The sequence below is a fragment of the Tamandua tetradactyla genome, chromosome 3, assembly GCF_023851605.1.
Source record: "Tamandua tetradactyla isolate mTamTet1 chromosome 3, mTamTet1.pri, whole genome shotgun sequence".
NCBI lineage: Eukaryota > Metazoa > Chordata > Mammalia > Pilosa > Myrmecophagidae > Tamandua > Tamandua tetradactyla.
Window position 1 is genome coordinate 101966461 of NC_135329.1, and position 19116 is coordinate 101985576.

Sequence of the window (19116 nt, forward strand, 5' to 3'; positions counted from 1 at the left end):
TATGACTGATTTTTCTAAATGTTCCATAGATATATGAAAATAATGGATATGCCTTGTTGAAGCGATGTAGGGTTTTGTATAGCTATGAAAGCAAGTTTATCGATTATAGTATTCATTTATTCATGTCCCTATTATGTCTATCAAAGCTGCCCAATTTTGAAAGAATCCATATCTTTGTGTACTAAAATCTTTCTGTAATTGTATTTTTAAATTAAGTTACTTGAATTTAATTTTGTGCTCTGTACATTTAGCTGCTGTAGGATTTGGTGCATACAGTTTTTTGACTTTTAGCAGTTTTATTCATGATTTATAATTTTTTTCCTTACCTAGTGTTCTTTTTATTCTGTTACCTAGTGTTCTTTTTATTCTGTTTAAGGTCTTTACACTTCAATTTCTCTACATCTGTTTTCTTCATGTTTGTATTTTTCAAGTATCTCTTTTCCCAGCCATTTATTTTTTCAATTTATCATTAAGGTCTATATACATAAACAGTTTACCATTGTGTTTAATTTCTAACTTTATCTGATAACCTTTGATTTGGCTTCTGACCACAAGTGAATGCTATTCCTCTCCCCATATGCCTACATTCATTGTAATGTAGAGACACTAGGTTTTATTCCTTCTGTTACTTCAGCTCTCTCATTTTAAGTTATTGTTTTGTCTCTTTCCAGTGTAATATTTTTGTTGGTTTATTTAGGTGTCTCTTTGTTTCATTTTCCCCCTTGTTAACTTCAAAGTGTTATTATTTTCCCCTAATCATAGACATATTCCTTTAAACATTTTGAGAAAACATGATACTAATTACTTCCCCCACTGAGATGCACTGTTTTCTTTCATCCTAGGCTTACCCTCAACTTCACAAATTAATATCTTTAGAACATTTTCACCTTCCTCTTCCTCAGCCTTCCTCTTTTCCCATTTCAGGAGATCTTGGGGACAATTTTACTTTTACTCTGCCATCCCTCACTACTCCTAGGTGTAAGGTTTTACTGGGCATAGTTTAGTATTTTAGATTTAGACTAATACAATTTCCTTTGCAATATGTGCTGCCATTTCAACAGTCCTTATGAAACACGTCTACTACACATTCTCAGAAGCCTATCATAGATTTATTCGTGTGTTTGTGTGTGTGGATATGGGAAAGTCTATATATATTCTCCTCAGTATTTATAACATCTTCCTATCATTGATAGTATTATCCTGATTTGTTTTTACGTTAAATAATATTTTCAATTATGTAAATGATATTTGTTTCTCCACATATTCTCCAGCATTCATCTTTTTATTTTTTAATAATAGCTATTCTATTGGGTGCCTCTGAGGTATGTATCTCATGTGGTTTTGATTTGCATTTTTCTTACAGCTAATGCTATTCAACATCCTTTCATATGCTTATTAAGCATTTGTATATTTTCACTGGAGAAAAGCTAATCCAACCTCTTGGCACATTTTTTTTTTTTTAAAGCTGTATTCCCAGGGACACATTTCATTCTTCTTTCCATGTGTGTATCCCATTATTGCAATACCATTTCTTGAATTTGCTTGTTTGTTTTTATATTTGTTTTGCCTGTTTGTTTGTTTTTGGGAAGTGCATGCACCAGGAATCAAACCTGGGTCTCCTGCATGGCAGGCAAGAATACTACCACTGCACTACCCTTGCACCCACCTCCTTGGCACATTTTAAATTGTATTGTTTGTCTTTTTGTTGTTGAATTGTAGGAGTTATTTATATATTCTGGATATTAAGCCCTTATCAGATATGTGTTTCCAAATATTTCCTGTGGGCTGTATTTTTTCTTTTTCTTTTTTTTTTTTTTTACATGGGCAGGTACCAGGAATTGAACTCAGGGTCTCTGGCATGGCAGGCGAAAACTCTGCCACTGAACCACCATGGCCTGCCCTGTTGGTTCTCTGTTCACTTTCCTGATAATGGATTTAGATGCACAAAAGTTTTTTTTTAATTTTGATTGAGTTCAGTTTATTTTTTCCTTTGTTGCTTGTGCTTCTGGTGAAAAGTCTAAATGTCCATTGCTTAGCATGAGGTACTGCAGATATTTCCCTATGACTTTTTCTCTAAGATTTTTATAGATTCAGCTTTTATATTTAGGTCATTGATTCATTTTGAGTTAATTTTTGTATATTGTGTGAGGTAATGGTCAACCTCATTCTTTTGCATATAAATATCCAATTTTCTCAGCATCATTTGTTGACAAGATATAGTTTTTTGATGGGTGTTTAGATTTTTTCTACCGATTCATTATTGAAATAGAGGATAACATTGTCCATGCCTTCTGTACATGTCTGAGAGCTTTTCTAGAGTAAATAAGGACACACAGAATTTCTAGAGTAAATTAGGATATGCAAAATTGCCAAGCCAAAGGTTAGGCTGCTTTTACTACTAAATTGTCGCTCTAGAATTGCCGTACTTATTTATAATCCTACCAGTAATGTATGAGATTTATGTTTCTAACATCACTGCATGAGATTATTTGTTTCCCTCTACCCTGGACAGCACTTAAGATAATCACAATTTTATTTATGCCAGTCTATGGGCGAAAAATGATACCTCACTGTGATTTTCTCATTAGTAATGAGTAGTTTATCACCATTTGTTTCCCCACCTGTTAATTGTCTATTTCTATTCATTGTTTTCCTCTCTATTTTAAACTCCTATCTAATTTATTACTCTGATTCATGGAAGCTATTGTATACTCTAGATTTAAATGTTTTATTGTTGTGTGTATTGAAAATGTTCTCTCCAAATCTACCGCTTATATTTACTTCTGTTTATGGAGTATTTGGTCAAGCAAAATTCTAAAACTTTGGTGTTGTCAAAATTAACAATCCTTTTCTTTATTACTTCTTGGTTTTTATGCTTTGTTTGAAAAAACATTCAATATACTAAGATTATAAAAATAGTCTTCCATATTTTCTTCAATATTTACATAGATTTTTGTATATTAGGATATTAACCTAAACAAATTAATGTTTCTTTATGATGAGATAGGGCTTTAAACAGAATTACCAAATGCCCTTACAACTTATCTTTGTCCCACTGCTATTTTATTCATGAAATCCATTTTCACATTAAAATAGGCCTGTTTTTGGACTTCTCTTCCATCAGTCTATTTGTCTCTAAACCCATCGTGTTCTAATGGCTACAACTTTACAGTATATTTCTTTCTATCATAGGGTAATTTTCTACTCCATATATCTCCACAGTTCTTCACCTTCAAAGCTATCTTGGCTATTTGAGAACATTTTTACCTTCTCTGCCCCAAGGAGAGTGTGTTTTAACTTTACAATTGCTGCAATAGCATTTATTGAACCTGTAACTATAAATAGATACATATACGTACAGGCACTATTTTGATTAATCCTATGTGGAGCAAGCCTTATTTTCCCTATTTTCATGTTGGCAAGCTGGCACAGAGAGGTTTAGGAACTTGCTCAAGGTCAGGCAGTAAAGCAGATGCAGTCATGATTTACACCCAGGTATCTGGTACCATACTACAGTCTAAAACATCAGCCCAAGGTGTATTCTACTATCAGTTTGAGACATCCCATTAAAAATTCGGTTGGATCTTTTTATTTTTTTGGGTGCATGGTCCGGGAATCGAACCAGCGTCTCCCACATGAAAGGTAGGCATTCTAACCACTAAACTACCCGTGCACCCAATTCTGTTGTATCTTGATTGAAAATGTATTTAATTTTAGATTGGCTCTGGAAGAATTAATATTTTTATAACATTGACTTTTGTCACTTCATGAATCTAGTATATATTTCCATTAATTCATTTCTTCCCTTTTCTCATTAAATATTTCAGATTCATTAATTTAGATTTCATATATTTCTCATTTAGCTTATTGCTAGGTGTAGCTCATATTTTAAAAAATTTTTATCACAAATGAAATGTTTTTCCATTACATTTTTAATTGGTTGTTGGTAAATAAGAAACTTACTGGCTTTTGTAGGTTGTTCTAATATTAGGTACATTTGTTAGCTTTGAATTTTCAGAAATTCTTCAAAATTTCTTTTCTGTTAATGTCAAAATTTTTATTTTCTAATAATAACCACTTAATTTTAATGTAATAGCGTTAGAGTCAAAGTTTCAAAAGTGAGATTCAGATAAAGGTGTACAGAGTCTAATTCCCCTTTCTCTCTATTACTTCACGCACTCTTAACATTCAATGAGCCACCCTTCCACAAAAAAGTCTCATCCCTTTTCCTCAATACAAACCAAACTATGCAGGAAAGAAGGATTCCCTGGTTCCTAATCAAATCCCTCATTTTACTGATTGACAGGGAAAGAATTTGTGTGACTTAAAGTCACACAATTTTGCCCCAGAAAGTAGCAGAATTGGACTAGTTTCCAGAATAACTATTACAATTTTTAACATATAAATAAGAACAACAGTGGCTGAACTATGCCTATTTTTACAAATTTGTATTTGGTTCTACCCACTGCTTTATCCATTTATTAGTCCATAGAATGATACATTAGTATTTTATGAATATGTGTGAAATGGGTAAATTTCCCTGCCATGCTGATACTGTTCATTTTCAACTGTATCCTATTAAAGAGTAGGAAACGGGTCATATTTATACTGTAATAGTATTCAAAGTGGCTGAAGGCAATTATCAACATACTTGAGAATCCTTTTCAGTAAGTAAATACAAAGTTATTAAACTCTTGAAGGACATTTATCATTATTAGAGATGAAAAGGAAATATAAGAAATGGGGCAAAATAATGCTAGAAAAATAATAAAATTTAATAGCTATTATTGGAAGCATAACACATTGTGCTAAGTACTTTACATATGCTAATGACTCAACTTTAAAACACAAACAAAACAGCCACCATGCTTTTCTCCTTTCATGGAAGAGATACTAAAGTTTAAAGAGAGATGAAATACTTACCCAAGTTCACAACACTGTGAGTAGCAAAGACTGAATCTGAACCCAGCATATTTAACTCCCCAAGCCCTTGTTCTTCCTTTTTATATTATTTTACTTAGAATTCTTCTAGAAAGACAAAATACACACATATTCTACCATCTGGCAACACTGCATAAGCACAGCCCTGGGATAACCTTTCTACTTATTAATGAAGACACAAATGCCATCTAATGCCAAAAAGTTGGTCATGCAACTTACATTTCCATGGAAACATTTATGCAAGTTTTCATGGCATATCTCATCACGAATCAAAATATCAAGTCATTGTGGAAGAAGAATTCCACATACAAGCAACAATATGGATGAATATCAAAAACATTAGGCTAAGCAAAATAAGCCAGACACAATAGAGTGCATGTCATATGATGCCATTTATACTAAAGCCTTGCAAAGGTAAAACTAGTCCATAGTGATGGAAAGCAGAACAGTGGTTGCTTAGGGCTGGGGACTGAGATAGATTGACTGGGAAAGGGAACAGGAGACTCTTTTGGGGGTGGGTGATGGTGGCTGATGCACATGTTCTCCAGAAAAAGATCACAATCATTTGCAGAATCGTTTCAATGGTTCCTTCTGATAAGGGTATGGATTAAAGATGCTCTAGGAAGTGGTTTTCAGGAGTCACAAATTTATAATGTGCTATGTTTATCTTGAGTATTTCAGTTCTCTGGTCAGAGAATACCAGCACATTTTAGCTTCTAAAATAAACATTCTAGTAGTTTAGTGAACCATCAATTGTGGTAATCCATCCAGATGCACAAAGGGCATGTATGAACATCTCAGATGGTCTGTTTTGATATGGAATTAATGCAATGAGTTATTTTCTTTTTTCTTTCTGCAATGGACATAACATTATAATGAGAAGACAATTGTGCCTTAGAGGTCTCAGCTTGCAGAATACCTCTTTCATTTCAGTTTTCCTCATTTTTATGGCAAATTCTGCTTCAGTATTAATGATAATGGCGTTTGCACTCATGTCATTAGGAGATCTTTATGCTAACCCAAGGCTCTCAATGTTGAACTTGAATAACCTCAACGATAACAATGAAATATGAGCAAGGCTTATTGGAAAATATCTCTAAGCATCTAATACGCAAAAATGCACAACACACTCCATTTTAAAATTCTGATTTTCTTCATGACACAAACTTTACCATGAAATATATCTATTATGTAATTTGATTCCTATGACATGATCCTTATCCCCTCCCACTGAATATTTAGCTATTTGGGAGGGAAAAGCAAGAGTAAAAAGGAAAAGCTGAAAACAGTTCTGTTGAACTTTCAGGGGGGACTTGTACTCTGAATTTATAATGGTGGATATTCAGGGCCCAAGCATACTTGTTGAGGGTTCCAAACCAGACCTGAAGGACAGAAGGATATAAAAGAGGAAATGTGAAACACATTGTGAAAGAATAAGAGGGAAAAGGATCACCATCATGAATTAAATCTTAATTTAGGATGAATTTCCTAATTAAGGAAGTTAATAGGTATGCTTTCCGGAACCTCTTGAAATCACAAGATAACTTTTCTTTTGTATGCAGTTTTCTGGAGAGAAGATCCACTGTATTCTCAGATTCTCAAAGGGTCCTGTGATCCAGACCCTCCCACCTCCCACCTCCCACCTCCCTTCCACCAGATTAAACAGATTAATTCAAGAGTACCTCCAACACCTCCAATTCCAGGATATTTTACACACATTTTCCTGCTTAAACATTCACTCTGAGTCACTCAACTAGAAGCCCATAAGGTACTACTTAATGCTAAATATCCCCAGAAATACAAATCTCTAGGAGGATGCAAACAAACGAATGAGAAAAAAGCAGTAGTGAAGAAAAATTGATTTAATACAGTATATTTTGGGCCCAATAGTTCATTTTCCTTAGGTCACAGTTCCCCAGATCATTTTTGTTGAGCAAGCAGATCTCTTTTGCATTCTGCTATTTTCCTTGCCACCCAAATGTAGATGATAGGTTTCACAAAAGCAAGGAGGAAAGAATTATAGCATTTGTTTAGCTCTTCCTATGTGAGAGTCATTTTGCTAGGCATTTTAGATACGTTTTCATGACTTAGCTTGCTCACATGAAAAAAGGAAGGTTTAAGGGATTTCAGGAACCTGGCCAAGTCACCCAACCAAAATGCGGAGTAGGGACAGGATTCAACACTGCCTGGGTCTCAGTAGGCTTTCTGCTACTTCATGCAGTCACTTCTCTCCTTCTACATTCTTCGTTCTCTCAAATCATGCCTCCTTAGTGTTCGATGTTTTTAATCAGCCCACTCCATCTAAGCTTTTCCCCAAAGCTGCCCATTAGGCTGAATACACATTTCTCATGCCACCCTGTCCCTCTTTAATTTGGGAACATTTCAAATTTATTATCCCATGGCGTAATAGAAAAAGCACCATGCAGGGAACCTGGACCCCTGCATTCCTGTCACTTCTTTGCTCTAAACTAACTGTGTGTGACCTTGCTTCAGTCTTCTGCTCGATAAAGAGGGGGTTAGATTACATGATCTCTAAAGTTGAGATATAATATTTTATGGCTCTATTATTCCTTGCATAAACATGTTCATGTTTCTAGGAAAGTGATTTGATCATGTTACTAGGTGACTAGATTCATGTACTTATTCAGAGAAATATCTATTATGGCCACAATGGTGTTGTCTATAACTGAAATGATGGACACTGACCAAACGCATTTAACCTGATTTGTGCAGGGTATAATACATTGCCAAGTTCAAACAGACCTTTAAATACCTTTTAATTGGCTGATTTTCTGAAAGCTACTGCCATATCCTTTCCTTATGTAGGTCTAGGGAAAGCCAGAAAGGCGACAATTGGAGATGAGGGCCTAAGCAGGCAAAGGGGTACTGCAGTTAGGAAGCATTAGAACAGGAGAAGAGTCCTGGCTAATAAGAAGGCTCTAGGGGCTTCATTTTCCTGTTTGTAAAAAAGTAATAATTCCCCAGGTGTATGGTGAGGTTTCCAGAAGATGACTTCTGTATGCTCATTAGAGGTGGGAGCAACCTCAAAGCTTTATTGATGTGTCCACTAGATTTCTATTAAGAAATGTGCAGTCTTGGACCCCATGACAGAACTTCACCTGTACCTTGAGGACTCCATGCAGCCAGTCCTACGGTGTCAGAACCACAGGGACTGCTTCCCTAAGGAGCTTCACTCTGCTCACAACCTCCTGCTCCTTTTACTTCGTTTTATTTGGCAGCTGAGTTAAGCACTCTCCTGGTCATGGTAGAGATTTATCGACCACAGAGCACGTGGGCGGAGCCGGTGGTGACATGTTGACGCAGCCGTTTCAGGTCACCAGCAAGTCAACAGTGGCACTGGCTTGGTAACAAATTCCATACTGTCCAGGGCACTGTCCTTTACTCTAGTGGGCCTTGATGCTGGCCTGGAGCAGGAGAATGGCCAGAAGAATGGATGGCCTGACACCTGGCTTGGCAGAAAAATCAGGTATTGTTTTAGCTCTTGATTTTGAGAGACACGGCCAGCAGTGATTGACAGATTGATCTAAGCAAGAGATTCAAACTGCTTTAAATGCAGAAAGGCTGCTGGAATTCCGTTGTATGACAATGGCTTTATGAAGCAGGATGCTCAGCCAAATCTCACGAAGGTGCCCTCCCACCTGACCTGTCTGAAGATTTCTATCAGGGCTCTTGAAAATTAAGCCTGGGTCTCTGTATGTACAGTGGTGAGTGAAAGCCAATCCCAACTCTTCTGGTGCAGCCAGGTTTAAGTTATAAACCAAATGTATCAGGATATGAAAGCATCTTGTTTGGAGAATATTTACTTTCATCCCTCTGATCAGTTTGGGTGCATTTTTGAGCAAATGCAGCAGGTCAGGTATAACTAAAAGCTAATCCCACTTGTCTCTAAGGTATGACCACCCCAATTAACCCTGGATTTCAGACCCACCTCAAGTTCTGGACTCAGAGGGGCTCAGACTGTTCTGGGTGGGCTCTGCTGAGAAAGCTCATAGTGGTCGGGATTGAATTATGCATCCCACAACAGACATGTTCTGGTGGGTGTGTGAATCCATTTGTGAAAGGACCTTTGAAAATATTATTAGTTATCATTCATCCTATTTTGGATGGAACCAAATTGAATCAAGGTGGCCTAAATCTGCAATCTGGAGGACCTATAAAGAGAAAATTCAGATGCAATCAGTCAGGAGAAGGCACCAAAAGCCAGAGAGAAAAGCAAAATCATCATGAAATGGAGGGTGGCCATCACCAGAATGTTACCAACTCCAAGAGAAAACATGGCCTCGCTGCCATCTTGATTTTGAACTTCTAGATTTCAAAACGGCTGCCCAGCAAATTCTTGTTATTTAAGCCAACCCACTGCGTGGTATTTGTCATAGCAGCCCTTGCAAACTAAGATACGGATGCCTTTCTTTGTCTCCTTGGTGCACATTTTATCCTCCTCACCCCTCCAGGACCCTGCAACCAGGATTCAGAACTTCAAAAATCTTCACAGCAGGCAGGCAGGCTAAAGACTCATTCTGCAGCCTGCTTGGAGAGCTGCAACAGATTGTGAATCACTGCCTGGTTCCAGAAAGCATCTCCTGAATGTGTCAGGGCAGCTCTCAGACAAGTGCACCCTCGTGGTAAGAGAGGTGATAGAACAAAACCAGAATTGCTTCTCTCTCCAGGAAACATTGGTCTTTCATGTCAGAGTTTGGGTTACTTAATCTTTTTGTGCCGGGAATAAGATTTCCCTGGCGTGACATCCACTGATAGCAATGGATATTCTGCAACTTCGAGTGCCAAGAAATTAAAACTCCAATCTGCATAATCAATTCCCCAGGTGAAAATCACCACTCCTGTCTCAGGACTTTCTGTCCCTTGCATTTTCAAATCCTTAAACTTATCCAAAATTCATGCAAATGTAGTGTTTAAGAACAATTTTTACTGGGGGAATTTTTAAGGCTACTACAATAAATATTTATTGCATGAAATTTATAAATCCAGGATAATCATATTTTCTTATGTATTTGAAATATGAAAAAAAAAACCCTGCACAACTTGAATGTGGCATGTTACAAGGTATATCTCCTAAATTTACATTTCACTCCCTTAGTCTATTGTAATATAATGTTGATTTTTGTTCAAGTTTGAACCTCCATTTAATGTTACAATTTGTAAAAACAAATCTTAGATACAGAGGCCCTTGATTTCTCATTAGTTTTCTTAATTCAGTTCAATTAGATCCTTCCTCAGATAAAGAGCTAAAAAGAACTGCTGTTGAAGGTCACAGTGATAGAAAATTCACCTAGTATGATACTTACTCCTTTAAGGTTTACATTTTTCTTTGGAGCTCAGTGAGTTAATTCGATATTGTCAGAAAGACTTGGGAAGGCCAAAGAAGATATCAGGTCAAGACAATTTTATAATTTTATAGTTGGGATTAAAGCCAGGACCCAAGGTGTATTTGAATATAAATCTCAATTTAAGCTTGTGGCTGAATTTAGTCCACAAAGTGCTTTTTGGAACCTTAGAAATTCCTATTCATCCTTCAAAGCCCAGTTGAGCTGTCACTGCCGACTAGGAGACTTCCGTGACACCTCAGATAGTTATAATTACTCTTTCCTCTGAGGACCTCTGCTGGTAAGTGTTGTTGTTGCATTTACCACTCTATAGCAATTATCATCCATTTTATCTGTCTCCTTTTTAAAATGATGCCTTCTTGAGGCCTACGATTATGTCTTAATCATCACTGTACCCTCAGGAACTCGCACAGTTGTTCCAAGCACACAGTAGTTCTCAATGAATTCTGTTTGAAAGAACAAATGAAACCATTATGTCCAGGTGTCCTCTGCTGCCCAGGTGTTCTCAGTCCGTGTGCTATGGTTTAAATTAAAAACCCACCATCACTAGGGCAAAGAAAGAAACAAAAGTTTGCAGGCTAAATATGGCTTCATGAGGTTTTACAGTGCTTCATAAGTGTTGAAAAAATTTTGAATCCAGGACAACATTTAAAAATTGAGAGACTGAATACAAAAGTATGCATTTCCAGCTTCTCTTTACAATATCTAAAGATACAGCAATACTTAATCAGCCTTTCCACATGGCCAAAATTGACTGGAGTTGGGCAGAAGAGTACAAAGCCTCCTTTGCTTCTTACTTCACCTGGCTGAGTCTCTTAAGGTATTTGAATTTATTATCTTGGTTTCAGGGCATCTGATTTTTCATGGCCTCAGGCGAGAGAATGATGTGTACTGAACCAGCCATGGGCTCCTGAAATCAAATAATGTATTTGGGATGCACCTACTTTTAGGAGGATAAATAGAACAGGAAATCCAGTGCCTTCCCTCAAGGAACTTAAAATACTTGGGGGATGGGAGAGAGACAACTCATATTCATGAAACCAAATGGAATATCAGTCATTCTGACCAAAGGCACAACTATGTGAGACAATTCTCTATGGTCAGAGGAAACCAATAATTCCAAGATGGAACCCACATCCGAAGTTTCATTGGTAACAGGAAAAGATAGAGATAAAAACAAAACCAAAACACCCAACAAAACTAGAGCTCGTCTTAAAGGAGAGGTAAGTTCCCTAGGTGCTTCAACCAGAATATTTCCAAGTGTCCTTCCTCATCTAAGGAGTGCTTTCAGAGTTTCACTCAATCATTCATTCAGTCACTTGACACTTATTTAGGCTTACTTCTGTTCAAGTTTCGCATCGGGAAAATTTAAAGGTAAATAAGGCAAGGCCCTTGTCCCTAAGAAAATAAAAACCAAATGAAGCAAATAAAGAGCAGAAATCATACCCTGACTTGTTCATAACAGACAACGTGCACCCTCAGTCACAATGCTGGGCATGCTGATCAGAAGACAGCATTTGGCGCATGGACTGCTGACTGTGGGTCTTACAGAACATTGCACAGTTGATTTGGAAATGAAAAGCAAACATGCATGACGAATGAATTAAAGGACACTCCCTTAAAGGAATAGTCGCAGGCTGGAAGGGAGGGAGTGAGACGAGTGGAGGGGAGAGGCTTCGGGGAGAGTCTTAGGGAAGTTTCTGAGGGAGGTGGAGGAAGGAAGGGCTTGTTCAAGAAGTCAGAGCCTTTGAATCTAGAAACAAGGCTGGAAGGAGGAGGGGCCCTTTCTCTTGCTTTCACACCTTTGCAAAATCTGTTTCTTCCTTTGGACTGGCATTTATACTCTCCCTTGTCCACCTAACAGGCTCCTAAGAATTTGTCAAGAATACAGAAGAGGCATTGTTTCCTCCCGTAGGCCTTCCCCAAGCCCCGTATAGGGCAGGTATTTCCAAGCCGTGTCTGGCCCCCAGAGCATCCTGCCTGCTTCTCACAAAAGGGCTCCAATCTCCCTGTAGACCACAGGCTCTTCAGGGATTGTCTTTTCCCACTGAACCCCCAGCGCTAACATATTTTTGGTGCTCCAAATTCCTTAACCGAATGAAGAGGAAAGGCCAGGCTGGGGGGTGGTATGGGAGGCAAGGGGGTACAGGGAATCATTTGAACAGAGAAACAGCATACAAAATGGAACAGGTGAAGGAAAACTGATGCTGTGCTCTGTGCAGTAAAAGTATTTCTGCTTGGCTAGAGTGAAGAATTCATGTCAGGACAAAAAGAAAAATGAGGCTGTTGAGGGTGAAGCAAGTCTCGAGAAGTTCTGGGAAACATTACGTAGGGGAGCAAATCACTTCTGGCCATGATGCTTGCGATTCTTTCTCATCTTCTCTACTGGAGCCCAAACCAACCTTGCTTGGTGCATCTCCCTTCAGGAGCCATGAAGATTGGGAAGCCAATCTTCCCAAGCGTCCCTTACCTCTCAGAGAGATAGCCTGCTATGCCTCTGACAAGTTAAGATTCTTAACAGTGCTTAGTGCAAGACAGAATCCCTGTTGAGCACTCTCTATAAATTTGTTCCTCTGACGGATGCCCATAACAAGGTCACCAAGTCCTCAGATGAGGTAAGATGACAGAGGCACCGCCAGTGGATTCTCTGCCATCTGGGTGCTGATACCACTCAGTATCCCTAACACACCACTTGGCTGCACCTCCTGTCTCCCCGAGGGTTTTCTAAACTAGATACCAGGCCTATAGGGCAGGGTCGGGGCGCCTCCATGCCTGGCACAACCCGGGGCAGAGCTAATCAATTCCTGAACCTCAAATGACAAACACATCCTAGCTGCGTAGGTAGCCAAGCAGCTGATCTAGATGTGCATGGACCGACTTGCCACTATTGTTGACTCCTAGCTCACGAGAGGCCCTGGGAGATCAAAAGGAAACACTTCTATCACCAGAACTCAAGAACCATTGTCCCATCTTCTACTCTCTCCTTTAGCCACTCGTCTCTTATGGTTCTCTGTATTATTATCAAGTCTTATTCATGATTCTTCTCTTTTCATTTCACTTCAATTCCATATATTTTCAAAGAACCCAAAAGCCAGACACTTTCATAAAGCAAAAAAATATGCCTTTAAAAATGTTTAACATAGCTGACCTTTTCAAGTTTCTTTGAATGATCGACTATAACAGAATAAGTTGGTTGTTCAATTGTTTGTTCAGTCCCTGGGTTGTTCTGTGCTTGTGTTCATTATGCAATAGCAAGTTCTAATGTGGCAAAAAGTGCATTTTAGCCTAAAAAATCTCTAATCTCAGAAACAAATGAAAAAATAAAAATAAAAAAATAAGAATTGGGCCTCTATCATGCTAGGTACATGGGTTGACATGAAAATATACACAATTGGCAAAATGTTGCAGCCACTAGAGAGACCAGTTTGGCAGTTCCTCAAAATGTTAAACAAATAATTACTTATAAATTGGCAATTCTATTCCAAGATAAATGCCCCAAAGAATTGAAAACAGGGACTTAAGCAGATACTTGTACAAAAATGTTCATAGCAGCACTGTTCACAATAGCCAAAAGGTGGATACAACACAACTGTCCACTAGTAGATAAGTGTATAAACAAGATATGGTGTGTGTGTGTGTGTGTGTATATATACCAGATACTGGAATATCATGGTGGCATGAGACTGGATCCCGGACAATGTGATTTATTGTTTGTGGAGTGAAATCGAAGTGACTGTATAGTGTCCTGCCAAATCACGCTCATTGATAGATTTATATGCTGATGGTAAAGATTTTGGGGAGAAAAAAATAAATCAAAGGAAAAAGCAGAATCTTAAAATTCTCTCATCTCATCTGAAATAATAATATAAAACAAAACAGCCCTCCCCCCAACCCCACAATAAAATACATATATATATATATATAAAGAGTCAGCACTCTAGGAAATGACAGCAAATTTTTACACCTTGGTTCTAAGTCATCAGATCCTCTACTGTTTATGTGAATAATCTACACTCTAACATTCTTTTCTCTCTTGGCCAAAGGATACAGAGTACTAGGATACTTTGAAATATTGGATAAAAAGAAAAGAAAAGGCTGTGGTAAGCTGAAAACATGAGAATCATGTCATGTCATGATAGCACAGGTGTCCAGAACAAGATGAAGGCAGGACGCACTGGAAATGGATTTTTTTGATGCCACAAATCAAGAGCCTTTCAGAAATGTGTAAATACGGTAGACTCCTTACTGTGATTTCACTGCAGAAGTGCTCTGACCTGACTTGATCACAGGTTGGCCAAGTTAATCAAATTGTCAGCAAAAGGCAGGGAACCAGAGAAATGTTCCTCAAGCCCATGCATGTTCCCTGCAGAGGCAGCCCTGGAGGGAGGGCGTGGGAAGGGCAGGGTCAGTGGAGCCAGGTTACCCATTCATTCCTCACATTTGTCACTTACCAGCTGTACAACTTAGCCATGCTGTGCCCAATTATCCGCATTTGTACAACAGGTACAACAATAGTTTCGACCTCACAGGATTGCAATGGAGATGAAACTGGTGAGTACTGGAAAGACTGCAGAGTGATATCTGACACATGGTAAGTACTGTGTAAGTATTTCTTAAATAAATAACATTGGTGGTTCTCTGTAAGCTGAGGCTCCAGCTCTGCCTAGAGTTCCCATTATCAAAGTCATCTTTCTTTTCCTCTTTACATGAAACCCGGACTGTATGTGTTGTCTATGATTTCTAGCTTTTGTTTTTCTTAACAGTAGAACAAGAGCTTAAAACTCCCTGAGAGGTGACCTGCATGCAGAATCCCTCTACACTCAGCCACTCATAGCCTACATTTTTGACAGTTAGACACCTTCATCTAACTTGATCAGACTATTTTTAGCAACTTGCCTTTACAGATGCACCCATCTTTTGTTTTCTGGAGCAATTCTCTTTTGCACCATAGTACAATGGTTTATATAATAGCTCAAAAATTACTTAATTTTCATAAGCATTACATGCATAAACATACTCAGGTGCAAACCTAATTGACTCTTGGTGAGCAGTCAACATAACTGGTAAGAAAAGCTTGTACACTTAGTGGAAAGCTGTCCACTGGCTGCTAAAGCTCAGTTAAGGGTGTCGGTCAATATGATTTACTAAAGGAAATGGAGAGCACAGTGAATGTGTCCTGTAGGCTGAAATGAGGTTAGTTGGTCCAAGGATTCAGTCCCACTAAGAACATTACTTCTAGACTTTATTTGCTATAGAGAAGTCTCAATTCTTTGGAATTAACTGCAATTGTTGATTTTAATACAGGAGACCTTCTTATTCTGATTTGCTACTGTTCCACACACACCATTCTAAAAGCTGGAATCAATAGAGGCGTTTATTTAAGATTTAAACTTGGGCCATCCTTTTTTATCTGTCCCCATAATGGTCCCAATTTCTCTTATAACATTTCCGGAATCTGTCAATTCATCCTTAAAAACTATCCCCTTTTGGGTATCAAATATAAAGATTTTATAAATGTTATCTATATAACCTCCTATGCCATATTTTTGAGAGGCAGAGAGTTGAGAGTTTCTCATAAATTATTATCTCTTCTATTTACAATTTGTCTGCCACAAATCACAATGGGTTCAAAAATCTTCTTTCTCTGTCTCTCTCCAGGTTGCTGCTTTGGTTTGTAGCAAATCAATAGGCTGTATCCAGCACATGACAGCTAAGGCAGCTTTTTAATGTCACAAGGAAAACTACTTCCAAATCTCCAGCAAAGAACCCTTAATCCGTGGGTAGTGCCATAGGGTCTCTAAGATTTGGGACACGGGATACTGGTGGATTGCTGGTCCCACCAACCACACCCTCCCACAGCCTATGCTGGGCCAGCACGCCTGCATAGCACCAACGCATCTAGTTAAGACAGGACAACATCAGGGAGAAAGGTGGGGGCTTATGCTCGGTAGGTTTATGCAAAATAACTTTCTGACTTGCAGAATGAATTTATGTTCTTTAGCTGTTTTTAAACATTTTAGCAAAATGTTAAACATTTTGTTAAACATAGCAAAACACATTTTAAACATTTTAACAAAAAATGAATTTATGTTATTTAGTCTTTCTTTTCACTCAACAAATAATTACTGAGCAGGTGCAAAGCAGGCACAGACTGCTTTTATTTTAGCCAGTGCTCCCTGTTATGTATTTGTATTTCAATTATACTGAAAGGGATCTCCAGCAAATGAAACCTCAAGAGTCAGCTAATTTACAGGCCACCTGGAAAGTCAGCCACTTCCTCTGTCTGTGATTGTGAGCTCTAAGATGTTAGAGGGCAGGCATTGCACTTTCTCTTTCGTTTTTCTTCACGGAACCAATCACAGCACACCTCTTAAAAGGATTAAAAGGATTCCATTTAAATTGGAATGGATCCTGGAAATGAGGACTGCTTGGGGAGGAACATGAAGTTTGTTGGCTGAAAATAGTGAGTGAATAACTTTGGGCTACTATTGTTATCATTCACATCTCTCCTGGTCATTTGGATATGGATTTAAGAAATTTGTGACCTCCAATGCAAAAGCCTAAATCTTTACAGCATAGGTATTTACGGTGGAGATAAATCATCCTGATTCATAAACAGGGAATACCGCTCTTTAACTATTGTTAAGAAAAGCCTCAAGATAAAACAGGCAAAACAGAAAAATTCATGTACATGCAACAGCTATTAAAAATAATTATAAGATTGGATCTTGATTATGAGAGAGCAAAAGGTATAGAACTTTTGACACTTAGATGCAAGAGCCCCTATGATGAACATTTATTGTGGCCAGGATAGAGATAGACTGTTCTTTTTCCATGCAATTTTTGAGTCATAAATTATGAATTCTGCTCCAAGAGATAAAGCAGAGAGGAAATTAATTTAAAAGATGAGATCTATTTTGTAATTCAGAGAGCTGCTTTATTTTAATTTGGGGGACAAATTACATTCTGATGTTTGGTTTATCACGCATCTTTCTTTCTCTGAAATGAACCGCAATTTCCCATTATTTCCCTGAGGAGCTCTAAGATATTAGCAACTCAGTCTCGGCCACCTGGAAGAGGGCTGCCCACTACAATTTTCTGTGATGACGGAAGTGCTTATATTTGCACTGTCCACTGTGGTAGCCACTGGTTACAGGTGGGCTTTTGAACACCTGAAATATAGCCACAGTAACAGGGCAACTGGATTTTAATTTTATTTAATTACTTAAATTTTAAATAGTAACTACAGTACTGGACAGTGTGGTCAGGATCACCAGGCAGTGGCAGGCCATCCTTTGTACAATGAACATGGTCCCATGAAACCTCAATGTACCCTGGCCCAGCTTGGCTTCAGAAGGGCTCTGAGCAAGGCTTGTGGGTCTGGTTTGAGCAAATGTGCGCATTAATAAGATCAAACAAGTTGGAAACAGCAAAGATCAGTTTTCTAGCTCACTCCTGCCAATGCCTGTATGCTCTCTGCAATATGATATGTTTCCTAGTGCATCAAGATGCTTCAAATGGGTTTGAATTTCCATGATTTTTTTCATGCTCTGAAGGCAATGCAAATAATTTTAAAAAGAGTTTGGTGGGAGCATTCACACAAAGAGAACCTGTAATAAACTGAGGCAGAATTAGGAAGGGCTGTGTTATGAGGAGGAGCTCTGTGCAGAGATATGGAAGATAAACAAGCAGTGGCACTACCTTTGGTCACAGAGAGTCTGAAGTAAAGTTTGGCATTACATAAAATTCTTCCTTGCTTATCACAGAATGCAAGATGCTAATACTGGTCCTGAAAGCAATCAATTATATTCTAACCCCATTCCCTGATTCCATTTAGTTTATTAGAGGGCATCTTCTGATTGTCTCTTTTACCTGTTTATTCTTTGTCAGTGTGTCTTTCTCTGCATGTAGCTTTAAAAAGTCAGACATTTAAGAGATGTTCAGTTTCAATGACACCCCTTGAGAGAGGAAAGCATCTGAGTTCTGATGCACTTCTGGGTTCTGATGATATCTTGCTCATAGAACTACTGGTGACTTTTGAATTTAGGTAACTTCTTGTCAATAGCATTTCAGCTGCAAAAATTGTTTTGCACATAAACACATACCTGAAGGAGCAGATCAGAAGTTGGTCGAACCCGCTGCTGGAATAGGATGCTTAAGGTTCGATTCTGTTGTTCCAAATCAAACACTCTTGTTTTCAACTTTACACATTCCTCCCTCAGATCCTACGACACATTGAAGGGGAAAAAAGTCTATAATTGAAACACATTTTTGCATATTATAACCAAATTTGAATGATATTTCAGACACATTAATGAAAAATAGTATTTTTATTCTTCAAAGCCCCCAGGAACCAATCACACACAATGTTTTCTTCCACTGCCTATTGTCTGATAGAATTATTACGTGCAGGGAAGACCACTTTAAAAGAAGAAAAAGATGAGCACCTTGAAATCAGAAATACATTAATCCAACATGCTATTTTTGAAGACACTAAATCTTGGCGATATGAAGTCAATTTAAGTTTCCATCTATATGTTTTGCCTTTTCGCTGTCTTCGTAAAAGCAATCAGAAAGCACAAACCAGAAAGACAATAATGCTTCTGCAGTGAATAGAGATTTGATGAACTAAAGAAACTATCACTTTGGATGGAGCCTCTTGTCGTTGAGTTGAAATTCTCATTGCTGTGGTTTATACAGTCAGTGAAGCATTTAGCAGAGAGGGGCAACTCTGAAGTGATGGCTTTCAAAAGGCCACCGGGAACTGGCCCATACTCCCACACTAGTTGATTTCCATATCTTTTGAGTTTGG

At 38.1% G+C, this 19116-nt stretch overlaps 1 protein-coding gene across 14 annotated transcripts in view; it reads right to left on the reverse strand.

The window, feature by feature from the left end:
- NCKAP5 (NCK associated protein 5) overlaps positions 1-19116 on the reverse strand; it is a 1072936-nt gene that overhangs the window by 197542 nt on the left and 856278 nt on the right. For all 14 annotated transcript variants that reach the window (XR_013172672.1, XM_077153602.1, XM_077153594.1 and 11 more), the window contains one exon: positions 18410-18529. Coding sequence is in view for 13 of the 14 variants with exons in the window: in XM_077153602.1 (XP_077009717.1) it covers positions 18410-18529 (120 nt within the window). In the remaining variant the exon portion in view is untranslated. The remainder of the gene's footprint in view (positions 1-18409; positions 18530-19116) is intronic.